Here is a 20,938-nt window from a genome sequence, read left to right on the forward strand (position 1 = left end):
CGCACATTCCCATCATTATTTTCAGATTATCGTCAACCTAGCGCCCAAACTACTCCCTCAAAAAAATTCTTATCCCCTCGTCCTTGCAATAATTCCTTGAGTAATTTCTGTCAACAATTGCTCCACCTTCGAAATATTAAAATTATTTTTTTTTCTAGGCATCTCCGTCGTTTGCTTCCATTTGTTTCCTTAATTTTTCCTCCCATTTTTCTGTTGAATAATTTAATTTTCGCAGAAATCATAGGGCAAAAACCGTTCATTGCTTTTATTGAACTCGTTAAAATCCGATGAGCTTTGGATTGATCCGTTTTGGAAGAACTTGTACGTCATATTTCGAGGGCTTTTAAGCGGATTCATACAGATTCATTGGATTATTATAAAAGTAATGTATCGACATTCGAAATTATGCCTCGGGATTATGTACATATGAATAATAGATGTTTATAGGGTCAGAGGACTCAGGGATCGGATTTCAATAAACAAAGAAATTAGGGATGTGTATTTACGGACATGTCGATAGTAGCGACCCTCTCTAATAGGGATTTGTGATAACAATTCATAGGTTTAGGACTTAAATATAATACAATAAGTAATGATAAATTCCTTTATATGTTTTGATATATTCACATTTTCACTGTATCTGATTTCCAAGCATATTTATCTTTATTTTTTTCTCACTTATCAGTGTTGTTTCGTTTATTTATTTTGAAATTTCCATGTGAGTAAATGGTGCAACTTTTGAGCAAATATGCGAGACAAAATATCGATTTTGTTTCTATTTCCTTTAAATGAATACAAAACCCGTAAAGAGTTGAAATGACATCTAATATTAGTAACCATATGCAAAGAGAAATCCGACCATAAATTAGAACTATTTAAATATTTAATGCTTTGGCTTGAATCTAGTGGTTTTCGCATCAAATTCAGCAGTAGGATGTCAACCCCTTCATATTCAAAGGCACAAACAGTAGAGCGAAGAAGCATCCCTTTACCATACTGTATAAGTGTGAAAGGCTAAATTGAAATATAGAAAATGATCTCCCGTACCATCCACGTAATATACTGGACACTTTAAGGGTTCAAGTCTAAACACTTCCACACATGTGACATAAAGCCTTTGTCCACTCACCGTTGCCCTTCGAGGGAGGTTTATTGCTTACGAATGCGACTTGAAGACCTGCTACCTTAAAATCTGTTCACACCTAACTCAATTTTGATAGGCCCACTTGTCGTCCTTTTATTTGCCATCTAGTATATTGGCGAATACTGCAAGTAACAGTGGCGCTTTACCCATGATGCCGATAACTATATTCCATGTAAAATGAGGAATCTTCACTCAGTGCATGCACCGAAAAATGCAGAATATAATACTACGCGGAGCATCATATTGTTCCCGCGCACCAAGTTTTTAATATCCTTCGTGTGTCTGCGGATGGAGCATTGATAAAAGCAGCTTCTCCTCCAAGTCGGCTCATCATTATAACACGCTTTCTTCGTTGTTCTTAGTTGTGTTAAGCTAACGAAAAATGTTAGTTTTTACCTCATGAGGGATGACAATTAAGCTTCAGGAATTTGTTAATAAAACAAAAGTAAATTAAATTAGGTGCAAAAGTTTGTTGGTCTCCTTCTAACTTTTCAGAATGCCCCTAACAGTTCTCCAACAAATGGAAGAACTCTTGGTAGTCCTCCAAGTTTGGTTTAGTTCAGTGGAGGGACCTGCAACTCCAAGCACTCAGGCTTTTATTAGGCCCACTGTATTATCCCCGGAAATCGCCTCTTGCCTGCGGCTTTGCGAATCTGGGAACATTCCCCAAATGCAGAGAATGCGCAGATTTTTCGTTGAAGAAAAGCCTAACCAGGTGCCATTGTCTGAAATCGGAGTAGGCCAATAAGCTGCACAGGAGTACAAGGCCGTCTTCTTCTCCACCTCAAATTGGCTGTCGACACCAAAACCCCAATTTTTACAACATGGTAGCTTAAGGAACAGTCTCCCCTTAAAAGCCCTACCAGAGTTTTCATGTCCCACTTTTTATGGAACAACAAAAATGCCACTCTAGCAAGGGCACAAGGGTTCAAATATCTTCACTCGGCTGCGTGGATCATTGCAATTTCACCTTTTCCAAAAGCTAGCACTGCCACCAAACCAACCCCCCCCCCCCCCCCCATAGCCGCGATTTGCCAATCTTCGCTTTAGTTGTCCGCTTCCTCCCTTTTTCCGCCACTGCTAACTTTGCTTACGCTTGTCGTAGTCTTATATCCACGTCTTATCTGTAGTGGGTACCTGACTCAATATTTGAAGTCGCCCTGAATGTGGGGCAACAAATCGATTCAGACACTTACATTTTAGATATTGTAATGAACTAAAGGGATTCGAGATGGTCAAACGACCATCCTGCGTGACCGTAGACGAGCTAGAGGGAAGAGCTATTCCAAAACCTAAACCAAATTGGCTACATTGACCGTAAATATTGAAGCTTCGGGAATGTGGGGGTAGAGGGGGTCCTTTGAGAGCTTACAGCTCTCGGGACCCGAGTGCCGCGATCGATGGGGGAGGAGATCCACGACGGATCACAGCATCAATCCTTACTTCTTCTGCCTCAAATCTCCAGTGAGACGCGACTTCATCCCTACGATGAAGAAAGAATATTTAGTTTTCCAAAATCGGAAACGAAGAGATAGCCGTTCGACATAAAGGTAGGAAAGGATACTCCTCAGAATCTCGGACGGCTACACCTTTCAGCTTATAGCCGCAAAGGCCCGTAGATCCAGAGGCTTCTGGACCTACGAGACCTACGAGACATTAACTCCCAAAGACAATCCAACAAACGACTAGCTCTGGAGGTATTCTAACAAAGTGAAGGCAGGAAAGGAAACTGAGACTTAGGAGCAGTTGCTTCCAGTGGAGAAAAGGCGTGAAACCTAAACCTAGAAGGGTGAAGTCAAGTGTACGTGAAAATCTATGGATTCTCTATCCGAAACAACAGGGATTCAAAGAATCTGTAATTAACATATTTTAGGCTTGAATTTATGAAAAGTCCGGCACCCGTTGAGCGCCATTTGAAATGAACTCAAGGGTTTGGCAATGGTCAAACGGCTACCTTGAGGGTTCGGAAATTTACGACTCCATGGCCGCGGACGAACCGTCGTTTTTTTTATTTTAATTTTTCAGGTTTTAGCTCTTGTTAGGTTTACGCGAATCCCCTTGTTTGTTTGGATATTTTCAAGATCCAATGTGAGTCCACGCACTAGTATAGACACGTGAATTTTGTATAATGGCATGTGAGGTATCGAAGCGCTCAAAGGATACCCCACATTCACGAGCATGACTAGCACGCTTGCACGCCATGGGTCGACCGAGCGCTTGGAGCCGGTATTTGTAGGTGGGCCTTCACGATCAATTTTGCCATCTTTTTAAGTTTTTGGGATATAAATTAAGAAAAAAACTAGGTATTGTTCCTTATGCTATACAGTTTTTTTATTTTCCTTCCGCATACAATTGCTTCGAAGGTCATCCACCACTCATCAGTGCTAGCACCTAATTTAGGCTAGCTCTTCCCTCTAGGTTATCTCCGGCCACTTAGGATGGTCATTCGACCATAGCCAACCCCTTTAGTTCATTACAGTATGCAGTTGTCTCCACACACCAGCTGCAATCTTCGGAAGTGGTTGATCTGATTGCTCGTATGGCGCCGGTCAGTTGAAACTCAACTAGCAGGCTCTGTAGTCGAACAATATGCCGCCAATGACGAGGTGGTGGAAGTTGAAGTTGCACATGTCCGAGCAAGGCGTTGTCTGATCCCACCTTCGCATTCAATGTTACTTTTAGGAAGCCTTCCCTCAAATGCATTTAATTGCACGTAGAAAGCATTCTTCTCCAGTATATCGGAAGTCTCGGTTAGTACTTAGTATTGTACAATTATGATGTTCCATAACCTGCACCGGAATCTTGCAGTATGTAGTAATATAAGTATGTCAGAAGCCGGCTCCCAGGTCAAGAGAGCGCGGAAACAACCCAACAGTGGATTCACGTCTGCTACCACTCGGGTTTCCAGAGTACAATAGCAGATTACCATTAGTGTGGCAAGAGGGAGTGGAGTACTCTCCAGAGTCCTTCCTTGTTCGGTTTGATCCATAATGTCTAGCATATATCAATGGGATTCGCGCTCGAATTAGAGAGCCCTCGACACCGTTATTGTGGCGCGTGCGCACATTCCAAGAAGCAAGCATAGCCCGTTTTCGACAGCAGAAAGTCTGCGGCGCAAGGTTTCGGTAGCAGTAAGGCTCAAAATTTGCAGGTTGTTAGCTCACCAATTTCTATCCCTTTTAGTCACCTCTTACGACAAGCAGGGTAGACTTTGAGTATGTTCGTAAGCCCCAACTTTCAAGGCTTAGATCAACTTTAGCTAATGAGTTTTATACTTCCAGGGCGATAATGCCAACATATGACGGCTTTACCACGGTGGGCGCAGGACGATACCGCCAACGCACGCCCTTAAGACGCAAGTCAAAGTCAGTGAAGCCGCTGATCTGGCGGTTGCCCCATGATTTAGCTTAATCGTGTGGGTTTTATCGATCAGAAGGGTTTATTAAAAGTAGCACCCAAAGTAGGGTAGTGATCGATAGTCCATTGGATTGAACAAAAGAGCCCACGCTCTCCGGATCCTTACACAACTTTATCATTTCTAGGTAGAGAAGAGACTGACTGTTACTCGTAAAATCTTTCTCTAGGCTTTTCATATCGACTGACCCTTGAATGATCAAAATCTTCTATGTTCTCTGCCCCACCGCATTAGAGATTTGGCCAATAGATATTAACTTAATATTGATAGTTTCTGTAGTTTATGGCAACAAAACATGGTCGCATCTGATTGGAACCCCTGTGGGGTTATCCGTTGCTATACTTTTCTATTGAAGGTTGTTGTTACCCGTCTTTATATACGGTATTGAAGCTGTTTGGTGTTTTTTGACCCAGAAAACTACCAGCGTTAGTTCGAATTTTGAGAGGCAGCTATAATGTGTTTATGGCATATTAAACCCGAAGACCTGAGATACTGGCAGGAGTTATTCTTGTCGGGCCCATGGGGTTCGACATGTAACAGAAAGATTATTCATTTAAAATCAAAATTTGTATCAAATGATATGAAATTCTTAAGATTTTGTGATTGAAATAGCCTTGCCTTTTACTTCTCCTGTCTTAGTGGAATTACTTCGTTAAAGACTTCCGGAAAAAAGTATAAATAAACAGAGCCAAGTGCGAGATTTTTTATAGTGCTTTATTCCACACGCTTTTCACGGCTGTCAATAACGAAGAATTCATTAGTTACTTTGGTTCGGACGGGATAGAATCGCAGAGCCTTACAGGAACTATATATCAGAATGAAAATGAAACCACAGGACTCCCGAAGCTTCCGTCTCCATTCCTCTCGGTCTAGCGTCCTTCAATTTCGGAAACCGGGCAACATGTGACTTACATCTTCCACTGGGCCCATCATTTGTTTCGAGACTGGGTGATAGCGGTCGTCCGCCTACCACCTTGACTTTGAGTACGAGTCAAAATCCTTCTGACAACCATTCTCTACAAGGACTGCCCACTGGAGTCGATATTTAATTATAGAAACTGATACCTCCACACTACTTTCTGACAAAATATATAGCTTTGGCTTGTCTGAACATCCTCAGGTTGAACGGGTTGAGAATATTTGTTCTTTTATTGACTAAAAATTCTGTGAAAAAATACTGTTTTTCGGGGAACAACTGTCCCCTTCTTCAGTGTTTTTTTCTTCTGAAGAAGAAGACAGATGGTTCCCAAAAATACGGTATTTATTTTTTTATCAAATTTTTAGCCATTAAAGAAATTAGTTTTCTCAAGCCATCACAAAAGAGACATAATAAATGGATTGGCTTTTATTATGCACACATTCTACCATCCCCATCCATCGTTGAGCATTCCTTAGTATGCTTCTACGTCTGGCGGTGAGGCAAGAATTATCTACACATTTGTCATTATTATTTTTTATTTCTCAAAAGGCTTCCCATCCTTTCGATAAATTTGCAGATGCCTGTCAAGAAAAAGTTTTTATTCGGTTTATACCACATTCTCTGCATCTAAGGAAAGGACGCCAGGTGCTCTGGAGTGGCCCAATTAAAAGGAAGTCGAAGGGTGGAAAATCGTGAGCTATAGGGAATTTTTCAATTAGGACATCCCCATCGAACAAGGATAAAACCCGAGTTTACCGTAGATGACCTCATAGGCGGGAAAATTACTGATATTTAAAGAAGATGAGAGTAACTCGCCTATCCAAAATTGTCCCTTGAATTTTTTGATTAAATGTTTCTTGATCACACACAGTCAGACTGTTTCATTTTGTCTATCACCACACCTGACGCTGCGCAAGTGATAAGCGCACCGCAGCGAGATAAACACAAGGCGAACAAAAACACCCTTGACGACTGAGATTGGAACCCAGGGCAGTGAGATTGGGAGGTCCACACTCTACCCCTCAACAATCGTGCCATCGATTGTTCTCTATTTATACGGCACACCTGTGTTGACACTGAGTATTGAGCTTTCAACCCTCCTGACCAAGGAGAACCGAGCACTGCTCATTTTCACTTTTGGTGCAATTTACTGGACGTTTGCGAGATGTGTCTGCTGACACTAACAAAAAGCAACCTATTGTATTGCATCGTTGAGAGCCACTTAAAGAGCATTTTCGAAAGGAAAATCCAAAGAATGCTACCCAAATTTACTGTTTGCTTTGGATGATTGCTAAAATTTCATTTGATTCTCGGTTACTGTCAACTCTGTTAAGAATGATGATCATTTGGACGCAGCACACACACACCTTCCTGCGCCTGAAGTGAAACTGAAACTGCTTCTTAGTAGTCACTAGTATTCTTTATTAACACCATCGTGGCAAAGGTCGCATTCTGGTATCCCTGAGAAGAGTTCAACTACAGGTCAAAATTCCAATATCGGTTAGAAAGCCGAAGAGAAGGGGGACAACCACAGAAAATTAAGGGTTTGCTCAAAATAAACAAGTTACGAGGCACGAAACGATGAGATTACCAGTACCCTCAGGGAGTATCCTAACGAGATCGTAGTTCCTATTATAGTAACGGTAGTTTTCGTCAAGTATTTTGTACTTTACTTTACTACTCCTTGAAACTGCCAATGTAACTATCGGTAACGACTGTTATTCGAGAAAATACTTTTCAAATTTTCAATCTTTAGGGGCAGACAGTTTTCCCTCCTTACAAAAAGTCCTTACAAAATTAAAAAGAAAAGCAAGGTCACATCAAACTAATTGGGGCCGATATATTTGCTCAAAAAGTTGCAACCGTCACCATTTCCATTGAATTTGTTTGGCTTTTTGTTTTTCTATTTGAATTCATGTTTTGTTTGATCATTGCGATTAAATAACAATCAATTCTCTATAAAAAGAAACCCAATAACTATAGAAAAACAAATGAGCAAACAAAGAAAATATCTTTTTTTCTTTTTCTATTTTTTCTCACCATTGTAGACCATACCTGTTCTGCGTACATTTGGCAACCACGTAGCGTAGCGGGAAATCGTACTTCCACCAATCACAAATCATAATAAGAACATGAATGATTTAAGTAATTACAACCACCATCACCAACAATATCACCACCAATACAATGCCCATGATCACAATAATTTATATAATAATCAAAATCATTTGCATCAAGACCAACAGCAACAACAGCAACAAATACAGTTCCAACAACAACAAGAACAAGACTCACCACCCGCACCACCACCACCACCACTCCCACCAAATCATCTAAAAAATAGTAAAAAATCAAAATCAAATCGTAATCAAAATAATCATCATCACTATCGCAATCACAGTAGTAACAGTTATCGTGATAATGGCATTCACAGTGATTATCCCTCTAACTACTATCCAGATAGCGATGATTATGATTACAATAAAATCAATAAAATTAATCAAGAGCATTATCGTAAATCACAACTCCATCAAAAGCACCAACACAATTCACAATCACGCAAAACCAATTCCATTGATCGTAACACCACAATTCACAGTAACTCGTATTACCACTACCAACATGATGGCGGCGTTGAGAAGATACATGAACGGGCAAAATCAAGTGATTCAATTCAGTTGTCGTCCTTTAAGAAGCATTTGTGAATAAAAGCCTGAATTGTCTTCATTTACTTTTTTGGTTCTCGGCGTGTGAGAAAATTGAATCAGTTGATTGTGAATGTCTAGTATTTAGTATGTAATTTTTAAGGCACTGGCAAACCAGGCGCGGGAGATACTTTCACATTGAAATTCGAAGCAGCTGTTATTGTGAATACCGGACATTCACAGTAGCGTTTGGTCATTCACAATAGGATCTGGTCATTCACAATAGTGTTCGAAACTTGAAAAGAAGCACACACTGAACATGCTTAGATAACAAGTTATTCAAGCACAATAAACTACGGCTAAGAATCTTAGTTTTGTAAAATAGATTCCAGAACGACATGGTCGTGAACACCAACAGGCAAAACAATAAAAACACACTCAAGACGGAGATAATTTTACTCAGAGAAGGGCATCTACTTAAATGTTCCACTGAAAATTTTTACTACCTAATTTATTGATTAAGACTTTTGCATTGATGTGATTCAATTCGTACTGTGAATATTATTGATTTTTTATCAATACAAAAAAGATAGTTTACAGTAAAAGATAAATATTACTATCTTGGCTAAAAAGTTCACGGTAAATTTGGAAGAAGTGAAAAAGATAAATTGTGTGATTTACTAAATTACAGTAGCATCTGGTGATCGGAGACGTTTTTTAGTAGGTATAATGGCATATTTAAAAAAATATATATATTCTAGCAAATAATTGAATTTGTACATAAAATCGGTAAAGATAATATACATGAGCATATGATATATATACACGTATATTCACAATAGCGTATATACTGGATTAAACTGAAAAACAATAATTGTAGGTTTTGAAATTTATAAAATTGCAATGTTTGTAAGCGACAATTACAGAGGAATGCAAGTTTTGGTGTAGGGAATGACTAATCAAGGTTTACATTGTTACAGGCTAAATTTCAAACATCAGCTAAAAAGCATGTGAAAGAAAAGATTGGAGTTTGTGGAGGACATATTTTAAATTCACGTTTATGGTATTCAATTGAGAGCATCGTCAAAAAATCCAAAAATCAAATCAAATTTGTTAAAAATTGACCTTTTCGTAAATGTACTGAGTTCCGGCGAAAGCAACAAAATTAATAGTTACTGATTTTAAACAGAAAAAGGGCTGGAAATTAGTGTACATTACATGGTTTCGTGAAAACCAGAAAACCCGTCATAAATAACTAGAGTTTGAGGACGAATAAGTATTGAATAACTTCAGAAAAAATGAGCTTTAATGTGTTGTAGTGATGTATAGAGCTCTGATATCATAAAAAACTTGAAATACCCACATTGCCACAAATAAACCAATTTCTGGAAGAGGAAGCGGAATTCGCGGTCAGATAAGTGCTAATGGTTTGAAAATATATTAATATTACCGTGCTGAAACCAACTTGAACCTATTCACCTGATGACAGTCTAGTAGATAGCAGTTCGGCTAAAAATAAGACAATTTTGACTACCTGCCTGAGAACACCACAAGCATCACGAGCAAGACCTCAGCAGCTAGGCCCTAAGCAATGGGTCTAACGGCCCCTAATAAACATCGTTTTGTAAGAGTTCGCGAAACAAGTGGTATCTATACAAACAGCCTAGTCTTTCATGCCAATCCTCCCAAAACTGACTGATTATTCCTCAATACGTACAAACGACGTGTATACTACATCAGTCTCAGAGAAAATTCAGCCAAATCCCACCCCCGCATACAAGCAACATTAAATCCACGATGTGAACCCCGTAGCTCCAAGGCCCATTGTACTTCCCCTTGATCTATTTATCCAAGCAGTTTTACGACTCTAGAAAGTGTACAAGTTTTCTGCAAGCACTGCAATTTTGAAGACACCTGGCAGCAACCAACATTGATCAGAAACAACCGACTCTTCATCCCAACTTTTTCAAAGTGATAGGTTATTGCCCCAATACCCTTAGAGGAGATTTGTTTTTTTCAGAGACTGTAAAAGTACTTCGAGTTCCTTCGCTTGCATACAAGGTGAAATCCTGGTAATAGTACCTTTCAAGTCAGTCTTCACAGCAGATTGTATGACGTCAAAAACCGATAATGGTTCGACCATACTTGGCAAATCAGTCAAACAACCTCTCCATTACTAATGATATTCGGGTTCTTTTGAAATTTCCAGTGTTACAAATTTCTCATAGTCCTTGGAGCAGATTCTAATACTACAACCAAGCGTCATTAACTTTGCGGCAACCATTCTTCTGGGAAGAACAAATACATATAGGTGACGTGTAAAACTCTACGCCTGGAATATAATAGACATTCTCCAACAGTTTGGGCCATTTCTGCTTCCGAAAAATATCTTAGAATCTGATCAGGGGCTGGGAAGGATGATAGGCCAACCCTAGTTTACCCATTTAAATTTTGGCATAATAAAAACGAGGTTTCCTTGAAGCTCACCATTCCACCCTAAAATAAGCAAAGAGTAAACATTACGAGACTATGTACTGAACAATAACCACTGGTCTCCTATTTAGGAAAGAACTCCGACTGTCCATCGCATCACTAGCGCACTTCCAAATCGTGGACTTGTGCTTGCTCCTAAAATTTTGTTGGAAAGATCACAATGGGTGGCATTATATAAAAGGTTATCCTCTAAATTTCAATGCTTGGAGTGTAATTTCGAAATTGAAAGGTAGATCCTTTGTCATTTCGCATGAAATTCAAATGGCGGTAGTACCATTCTTTCTCGACGATGTAGGTCTTCGAAATTTTCCATTGAAGCCACCATATCAAGTTATTCCATAGTCCGGTTGAGAAATGTAGCATAACGTAGTACCCACTTAAGCATTGGAACTGTCCTCAGGATTGTGACTTTTGATCAAGCAAAAAGATATTACTAACAATCCATAATACAGTGCTAATTCTCCATCCTCCTCTCTCACCTCTGCCCTGGGAGCAGCGCGACCGAGACGGCTCCCAGATGTTAAATGCTCCTTCATATAATTCGCAGAACACGACGTGGCTGCCAATTATATTGAGCATAAATTCGCCCATACTTTGGGCCAAGGCTCAACATGTTTTTTGAAGAATTGCGGGGTCCTAAGTCCACATCCACTTGATATCGGTGCGGACCAAATGGGGATCAACTTACTCCCTCTTTTCGTGGTCCGCGGACCCCTCGTTTAGGGTTTAGCACCCAAACTTCATAATATTAGAAGAAGTAAGTTGCTCCCCATTTGGTTCGGAAAAAAAATATCGTTAATTCAGATTATCAGCTCCATCGTTCACCAAATGCGTATTCGGAATCTATCTAGAAAGATTGCAGCCCTCAGTCCGCAACTGTCAAATATGAAAAAATCCTTGCTGTAACACATTGTTTACCGATCCAGGCAGGTGCAGCAGTCGCTATCTTAAAAAAGTGTTAAATCCTATGAAATCGTATATCTATGCTGCGTCCAATACAATATATTAATTTGTGATCAGGTGAATACTTTTCACAGCAGGATTCTGTGTTCCAGAGTTTCGCATGATAATTCTACTAACCAGCTCTACCTCTTGATCTAGTGTTTTTCGATGTTAGTGCCAAAAATTATATTTTTTCCCTGATTGATCTTTGACGTTACTATTAGTATCGTAAGACCGAAAGCGACCCAGTTATCTTTACTGTCATTGATGATGCTTCCCTCTTCCAGTTATATTATAAAGTCTCCACAAAGCCTCTATATTAGGACCTGTTTTGCGCTATGAATTTTTTTTCATTCATTTTCTATTAATTTATGCCCCTTCTCCTCTCTTCCACATTCCTCTGACCTCCTGAATGTCAATTTAGGTACACATCTTGATACAATGTCTGAATTAAGCCCATCACTTTCTTTCGAATTTCCTAAGCTCTTATCTATTCCACACTGTTTGTGCTGGAAAATGTCCTCCAAAAAGATTGCGGTGAAACTTTTGGAAATCAACAAAGGGTACAACGTCACCTTCAAGAAGTTTCTCATAGAACACTTTTCTGTCCTCTGTATCGATCGGAAATATGGAATGTGTCGAACGCTAGGTCCATTCTACTGACCGTACTATAATTTGTTCCAGTGTGTTTGAGGTTCGTGGCATCCACTTCTTTTTTTGAAGCAAACTTGTTCTTCTCAAAGTGTGCTTCTTATGCCACTTTTGTTTTAAAATCCCTATAATTCCTATAAGGGAAGCATCACTTCTGACAATAGGCTACTGTCTTTCATTGTTGAAGTTCCTAAAGTAATATGACGTTTAAACCAATAACCGACATACACTTCATTATGTTCCCTACTTGTAAGTGTCACCCTGACATCTGATATTAAGCATTCTCCCAGGCAACTCAACCTACCTTGTACAAGTGCCGTACACTGTCTCAGCACATGTACGAAGGTTTCACACTCTTCTCACAGATTCCGCAGAGATTGTCTGTGGGTATCCCTAACTTTCCCAGGTGATAATTTAGCCTGCAGTGATCAGTGATTATTCTGGCTGTTCCTGGGAAGGTTTGAACAATCTTTCGAATATTTGGGTTCATACCTCTGTATGAGAACCCTGGACTGTTTTTTGATAAGTTCGGCCAGAATAATTCCCTCAGCCATTTGTCTTCGATTTTCAGCGGAGAAGCCATGAACCCATTTCTGACTGTAGCGGCGTCTCTCGTTTCCTGGCCAGCTCACGCACTTTCTCATTGTCTTCTAACCCGTTGTGTATACAAACCTTATTTAGCAAGTCGAGCGTATTCAGTTTGTTAAGGCATTCCCACACCAGTTTGGTATTCACCTGGCTGAATTGAAATGCCTTAGCGGCTTGGCTGTCAGTTAGAGTATCAATTGTCTGTCCCCAGTTCCTTTCAAGGTGGAAAGAGGCACATCTACCTATGGCGTATATTTTAGCCTGGAGTATGCTAGTGTGCTTACCCATGAGTTCAAAGTATATGTTCCTTGGATCAGCGACTTTGGCGCCCACTCCCTCACACATTGCCGTCAATGTATCAGGTTAATAATTGTTTGTTTGAGCCGTAGGCCACTGTGACGTTCTCCTAGGTTTCAAACTTCTTGTCGAAATGAAACCTCATTGTCAAGCTGGTGTCAGAATACCCCCTAGAAAGAATATCAATCTTCTTTTGATTGAGTCGCCCGCCTTACCTGTGTGAACAGATGGAGACGAGTCAATCCTACAAGGACCTCTAGTGATGCAGCTGGTCATATCCTCATTGTCCCACTGATATACACATAAGTCATTTTTCGAAGTTTGTGTAATTCTCTATAGTTAAATTTTGTCTGCCCCGATAACCGTCCCATAGGTAAGTGTATACCTTACTTTTGCAGTGTATATCCAGTGCAGTGACTGGGTAAGAGTCCTTTCCGAACATGATGCTTGGATTGGTAACATTGGTAACATTGAAGTTTAAAGGTATTAGGCTCTCTACAAACGTAGCATCATCATAGTCTACTGATTTCCATCGATGGTTTCAATTTCGCTAAGTAACGTAGAGAAATTGAAGCCTAGAGTCGAGGTTCGACCAATTTTACATTTTAGGTCTTACATTTTTACATTTACCCAACTACATGTGCAAAGCGCGGTCAGCTTGCATACGGTCGTTCATCAAAACAGTTCCCAGCTCCCTTCGAAAAGTGCTAGGAAACTTAAATTGGCGCAGCAGAGTCTCTAGACAGGATGCAGTTTTACGTATCCCTTTATAGAATCAAACATTTCCCTTTCGTTTTATTCCAATTTGTGTCTATTGCTATAAGTTCGTGTTCAACAGGCAATCTTAACATTTATGTTTGAGGCCACACTTCAACTGTAATCAACTTTTGACTGAAAGAAAATAGGTGAATTGAATGTGGTTCCTGTGGGTATGTCAATATCTGCACTTAGAAATAGAAAAACTGAGGATTTTTTCCTAAAATTTCAAGCTGGACACTCCAATAGACCATGCTCATAATACAGTCCCCTAATATTGTTGATATTTTGAAGACAAGGAAACGACGCACGATGACATTCTCTCTGAACTTTATACTAAGATAAGAGTTTTTCAAAGATGGGGGAACCACGATTGCACAACTAAGACATTTGCTGCATTCTGTTCTACCCCTTTCTGTTTTATGAGCTTCTTTTTCTTTTGGCAAAGTTGTTTTCAAGGGAATGGTCCAGCTCGCTGTTGAAAAAAGGCTTATTTCAAAATGGCAACTTAAAGGACCACTTGTGCTCCTGGAGAGCCTGAAGGTGGGAATTTAACTTAAACTGGTAAAGCCAATATTTTGAAAGATTATGGGCAAACATGTTGGTCACACTTAAACAAGGACATCCCAAAAGAAGCAGATACTTAACTAGCCTTATAAATACTACCAGGACGTTTCACGAAATGTCTACAATTAAACATTGGATAAGTCGAGCGGAAATTGCTCCATCGCCAGTAATTTATGACAATATTTTTGCGTTTTAAATAATTTAATTCTATTCCTAATTTGGTTGTTCGAACACTAAAGATCTTAGTCTTTTATACCGCGGACCTCCTATTAAAACAATGTGTGTCTTTGTCTTGAACGAAAACTCATCCCGATTTCTCCATGAAATCTTACTATGGCCTATAGTCGACAGACGAACCGAAAAATCCTGATGATGGTGACAATTTCCTTCATTCATGGGAAATGTTAGTAGAGTTCATTCCGTCCCACATGACGGATAAAGTTCAGTGGACACTATGGAACTTTTCATACCCTTTTCCCTCTTTTCGGTTTGACGGTTACACCGAATAACCAGGAGAATGTCAAATCCTCAAAACGAGACCCAGGTATAGTAATATACAATTTAGATATGAGTAAATGAATGTAGTGGAATATCAGTTTACCCAGCTAACCAGCCAATCGAATACCATGAACGCAAACTGGGTATTCCTTACAACATTCATTGACAGAATTATCAGAACTGCCGAAACAAGACAAGAAAGAACAAATATAGGCAAGCTCTTGTTACAAGCAAGCACTAGTGCATTATCTGAGTATCCAACCAAACGGTTTAAACCAAACTATATTTCTTTCTGTCTTCACATACATAAAGAAGGCTTTTAGATAAATCTTATCAGAAGTGGCTTGGATTATGACTTCGAAACACTCCACAGAACCATTAATAGTCCACTATTCGGAGTTTCATCCCTCTACAGTCTACGGTTGGAAAACAAATCGTGAAGAAAGTCCATTAATTTGGTTCAAAGAAGCAAGGTTTGTTCAACCTTAAATGTCATAGTCGAGCTCCCTCTGTTTTAGTTTTATCCAAAAGTTCACAATAATAAACAGAATTTATTGTTCAGAGTTCTAAAATCAATTAAAAGAATGCCTTTGGAATCCCAAAACATGGTGGAATCCCTGGAGACAATTGTGTTTCTACCTTCATTAAGGCAACCTCATGTGCTAGACGCCACTTTGATTCAGTCGAAAAAACCTTCTCCTTCTTTAGCTTAATGGGCCAATAACCTCTAGTAAAATTCCAAATTGATCAGGAGAAAGAAACCGAGGAATCCATCGTGCTGAGATCTTTGAGAATCCAAATTCCCTCCCGATGGTGGAATGTACACTCACGGCACTACTGACCTACTTAAGTAGCAATTTCGTTGAGGGTCCCCAGGGAGGCTGCACGGATGTTTTCGTCTGTTATGAAGGTTCGAAGACACCGATCGTGACTCTGATGTTCCACCATTTCTCGTCTTTCGGGGTTTCGGAGAGAGTTTCAGCCCCGAATTACGCGCGTAAACGTATTAAAATTTCTGAAGGTTTCTTTTCTTCAAGTGTCAAAAACTTTATAAAAGCCATTGCGCTTGCTTACTCATTGCTCTAATATAGACAGAATAGGAATAATATTGGCAGTGGGTAGATGTAGGGACGGAATTCATTGAAAACTTTCAGAGCCTTCCGACTCTTCAACGACGCTTGATAACCAAATTCCCTCATACTTCAAAAAATGTCCGACTTCTAGCTGGCTTCCTGAAAAATATTATATGCTAATCCTCATTTGTATTGTGTCATTCCCTTAAAATAGCATACAAATTTGTTGTTAGGCTTTTCGTATAGCAAACTCAGCTAGAGTATTTCTTGTCAAGATGGTACCCTGCAAATAATTCACGTGCTCAACCTTTGAGAGGTATACTTCTTGCAAACCAGATTATCATCCCACTCCAAGCACTGAGAAGTATAACCAATTCAGCTGGACTGCATAATTATATTTCCAATTTAAGATTATCCCCGCGTAAGGAGGCACTAACTACATCAAGCTCATGTTCAAGGTTTGGAACAACGAAACAATAGTGATTGGCAAGGAGGTAGTACGTGTCCCACATATACAAACGGGATATTTCCGCTGTCTTGTTAAGCCGAATAGCACCATCCACCGACTAAATCATTGGCCATACGAAAGAGGCTTCACTCCAGAAAAATCAGCAATAGTTGAGATTTTCTTCCACGAAGACGTGACAAACTCTACTTCAGGTGAAGCTATGCCGCAAACCAAATTGCCAGGCAGCTGCTAGGCATATCGAATTAGTGGATTTCGAAGCAGACCCGTCGTGCCAGACACCAGCTATTCGCTATTGCTTATGATGAAGATCCTTTGTTTTCTTTCTTTCAAAAAAGAAGTATCTTTCGGCCAGTAGAATGACGTGTACTTGGTGAGACATAGATAGGAGAAACCTCTTGCCTGTTGCTTCGTAAATTCTTGGAGCAAAGCTTTGAAGCTTTGAAGCGTTTTAGTAAGGTGGAATACTGTTGGTCCTTTATAATTTCATCCTTATGGACGCACATTGGAGAAGAAGATAGACGTGAAATATAAAAAAATATCTGTCAAAAACCGACTTTGTAAATCCGAGTCTGCGGTGAACTGAGGTTCCGGATGGTGAACAAATGTAAGCACCATCATCAGCGATTGCATCCTGCTTTTGCAAATAGTATGTGATCTACGAACGTTGGCTGGTTGCACCTTTGAGTGAAGTGGTCTCGTCTTTGAGGACAAAATCATTTCTAATGCCTAGCAAGGTTAAAAGACATAGTTAAGATCATGACAGCTTTTACAATGTTACTGTCACACTCGAGTGGTTTTTATACCAAAAAAGGGCAGGGCGTGGTAATAAATGCACGAAGGACTTTCGGTCAATTTGTCTCACATTTTCCATATGATACCATTTAAGGAAGATCATGGAGATGATGCCCTTCTCCAAATCATAGTACGCCAACCTCAAACGCAAATCCACCGAAACTGCTTTTTATGAGATAATTAGTACGACTGAGCGGTCGTAAACTACCAGCAATATACCCTAGCTGCCTTCTTGGATCGAAAGGCAAGATTTAACAACGCAAGTATCAACGCTGTTAAGGACACTCTAACCAGAATAGGATTAGAGGGAGGTCTTACGCTTGCTAAGAACCACGATAATCTAATCTGGTCTTAGAGGTAGTGACTTGACCAGAACTATGGGGGCACAAGTCCAGCAGAACCAAGCTTAATAGGATTTAAAGAACCGCCTGGAGGCTTTGCATTCCTGCCTGGTAGATTTCTCCAACGTGCTCTTTCACCTTTCCGTTCGGTCCTGCACTTTAAATACGCAGCTTATGCATTTCATTTGCGATTGTCCAATTATTGCTAGAGCCAGGCCACCGATGTTTGGTAAACTCTTTGCGCACACAAAAGAGGTATCTAATTGCAGGGTGGGAAAGGAGTCAACCTTCGCGAATGCTATGGGCTGGTTTCGAAGATCTGAACCGGCTGGTCTCTGGTCTCTTTTTGCTCTTCACACAGCAGTCATGGTCTTGGATTTTTCGACATCAAAACGGCGCACTGCATCATTGATATCTATCTACTTACCTAGCTACGCGCCTAGCAACATACCCACCTGATTAATTGAACCTGATTCTGCCTTTACATTTACCGGTAGAAAGGTAGTGAAAAGGAGCTACGAAATTTTCGTGGAGGGTCATATTAATACTACCTCTCGTAGGAAATTGTCATACCTTATTCGAGGTCAATATAAGATGTCATAGAAAAGTAATGAGACCAATACCATTGTGAACGATTTAAAAAATGCTCCTTCACCAGACATACTAATTAATATCTAGATCTCCAGTTCGCTCCTCAGTTTGGATTTTAACTACACGTTGCAACTTCAGTTTTCCGGTGAGGGTTATTGATGAAGTTGCGGGATTGTAGCTTTATTAACTTTTGTGTTAAATATGAGTATAAAAGGTGATCTGTGAGAAGTTAAAGCATACCTATCAAGAGCCCAGGTTTCGGCTGGCGTAGATCACTCTTGGATGGCTGAGAATTAGTGCTAAGAAAGACTTTCATCTTCAGTAACCAGTGAAAAGATTCGGCTGGTTGAAGTCGTTTCAAATGCAGACCACTGTTTAGAGCTAGCTAAAAGTGACCAGATTCAGCGCACATGACATTTTAACTGGAAATTTGCCACTGCTGTATGCTTATCCCCCACACAACAGTATGTTGACAATGAAACTGAAAAATAACAGCGTAAAAACGAAATCGTGTGGACTGCCTCTACTCAGAATGGAGTGGACAGGAGGCATTACAAAAATGGAACCGAAAAACCTCCCGACCAGAACAGTCTGAAAATGAAAGTGCTAAGCAATTCAAAGATCAAAATTAAGGCAAATGGCGGAGTTCCTTTAAAGCATCAATTCTGAAGGTAGACCCAAAACTGGTAAAGTTTTGAGGCAAACCACTTCGATGGGAAGAGCATAAGATTATATGGGAGCTTCTTCACCTACTGATGGCAAACAACTTCCTATTACCTCTGGACTAATCACAAGCATGGCTGATCCCAGCCTCCATAGGTTTTACTGCGCTACCAATTTGACCATTAAATTGGGAACTAAAACCGTAGAATGCCAATAACGTCCCCGACATTCTCCTAATCAAATTCAATTTGTTATTAAAGCTGAATTGTGACAACCCCAGTTTTACTACCTTCGACAACCTACCGACTATTAGCGATCTCGGTTCTTTTTGAAGCGCATAACTTTTGGCAACTTTCAACCTTTGCAACGAAGAAAGAGAGGAGCACGAAAAGTCATTTAATGATGATATCTCCAATCAGCATTCCAATTGATGCAAATGATTATTCTCTGTGTAAAACCTATTGAGTTCTTGGGTATTAAGTTATACTTATGTGCATCCCGCAAGTTGACACACTCGGGACTCGCATTATAGAGGTGCCAAGATTGGAGAGATAAATTAGAGTATCATCAGCCATTCATCTTCTGTAACCCAAATAGACCGAATATTCGCAACAAATCAATTTGACTCCAATTCGATCGAATTTGATCTATCATTTCTCAGTCCTCGTAACAGCTCCTGATCTCCGTGTCTAATTTATAGCTAGAACGTTATGAACTTGTTTGGGAAACCCGAGGTTCACATCTATCAACTTAATCCTTCCTGAGAGCATTAATACCAACCTCTGTAATATTTGCAATCTAATCTGATCGGCGATATTTCCTTGATATATGGGCAACCAGAGAAGACCCAACTGTCATCCAAAGGTAGGGTATCTACTTCGGGCTTCAAAAATAGTTTGAGTTTTGATGTGCCTCAGAGTAATAAGCTGATTTTTAGACTTTAATCTAGGGATAACATATTTAGCGAATAATTCTATATCTTCTTTTATTTGGTTATCGATGAGGAAATATTCTTTATAAAATGAGACCACTAGACGATGCTGGTCAGTATTGAAGGCAGCCCCAGCTTCGAGCACTCAGGCCTTTTGTTACACCTATTGCGCTGACCCCTACAATCTCCTATTCAATGGTTTCCCAGCGTTCGCAGTATTATGTAAATTTAGTAATATCCTCTAGAGGTAGATAGTGCGCAGATTCCTCGTTGAAAAAAATCTTACCGAGGTATCACCGTCAATGATCTGAGGAGTCGGCTTCCCCACATTAGCTGCATATAGTCGAGAGTACCACCACAATTTCTTCTAAAAGGGTAGTTTAAGGAGCAGTGTCCCGGTAAAAGACCTACCGAGACTACTGAGATTTTCGTGCCTCAACTTTGAAAAGACAACAAAATCGCCACTCTAACCACCGCGAGTTCTTTCACAAACAATTTTCTTTCCCGCGGGATTTCACCTTTCGGGCTTGACATGACAGTGGTCGGATGCCAAATGCTGGCTCTGACCCCACAATCTGTCGCCCATGACTAATCCGTCGGAGAAGATTGTTAGGTCTGCAATCGAAGAAGACTCGTGGTCCTTCTTCTCTCTTGATAATAAGAAGAAACACACATGGCGGAGTATGTGTTTTCAGAGACGAATTTAGAAACTATATGATCGGCAGATATCAGAGCTACCAGATTTTTGCCAAAGAACTTCCAGATGGACGCATGACCGTATGATTGGTGGTCTTTCAGAAGTTTCCTGCTGTTAGCAAAGTTCCGCCTCCTCAGACGATGCATACGTCTGGTGACTGAATATTGGTACCAACTGGATTTCCGTCCCCAAGAAGGTGGGTAGCTCCCAGCTGCCTCATCTCATATTTCCAGTAAACATAGGAAGGCTGGATAATCCTAGCGTTCACCGTGAATCCGTTACGGAACCACCGACTGTGGATTACATGCGGAGTTGCATTTAAGCGAGCACATGCTTGTTCAAAGACTTCAGTAGTCATAGCAACGTCCCCATTACCATTATACCCCCAAACCTCTGTCTGGGACGCCTTTGAGAAAGTCTGTTTCAGTAGACTTTCACCCGAATAATATGTGGACGTTTCTCAACT

At 40.2% G+C, this 20,938-nt stretch overlaps 1 protein-coding gene across 3 annotated transcripts in view; it reads left to right on the plus strand.

Moving 5' to 3' along the window:
- Positions 1-20,938, plus strand: part of LOC119659502 (hemicentin-2) — a 371,159-nt gene that overhangs the window by 333,935 nt on the left and 16,286 nt on the right. Inside the window, exon 16 of one of the 3 annotated variants that reach the window (XM_038067630.1) lies at positions 7,527-14,598. The exons of the other annotated variants lie outside the window; for them this stretch is intronic. Coding sequence (XP_037923558.1) covers positions 7,527-7,568 — 42 coding nt within the window. The 3' untranslated portion in view covers positions 7,569-14,598. Of the gene's footprint in view, positions 1-7,526; positions 14,599-20,938 lie in introns of those variants that run through there. 3 annotated transcript variants of the gene reach the window in all.

Source organism: Hermetia illucens, chromosome 6, assembly GCF_905115235.1.
Source record: "Hermetia illucens chromosome 6, iHerIll2.2.curated.20191125, whole genome shotgun sequence".
Lineage (NCBI taxonomy): Eukaryota > Metazoa > Arthropoda > Insecta > Diptera > Stratiomyidae > Hermetia > Hermetia illucens.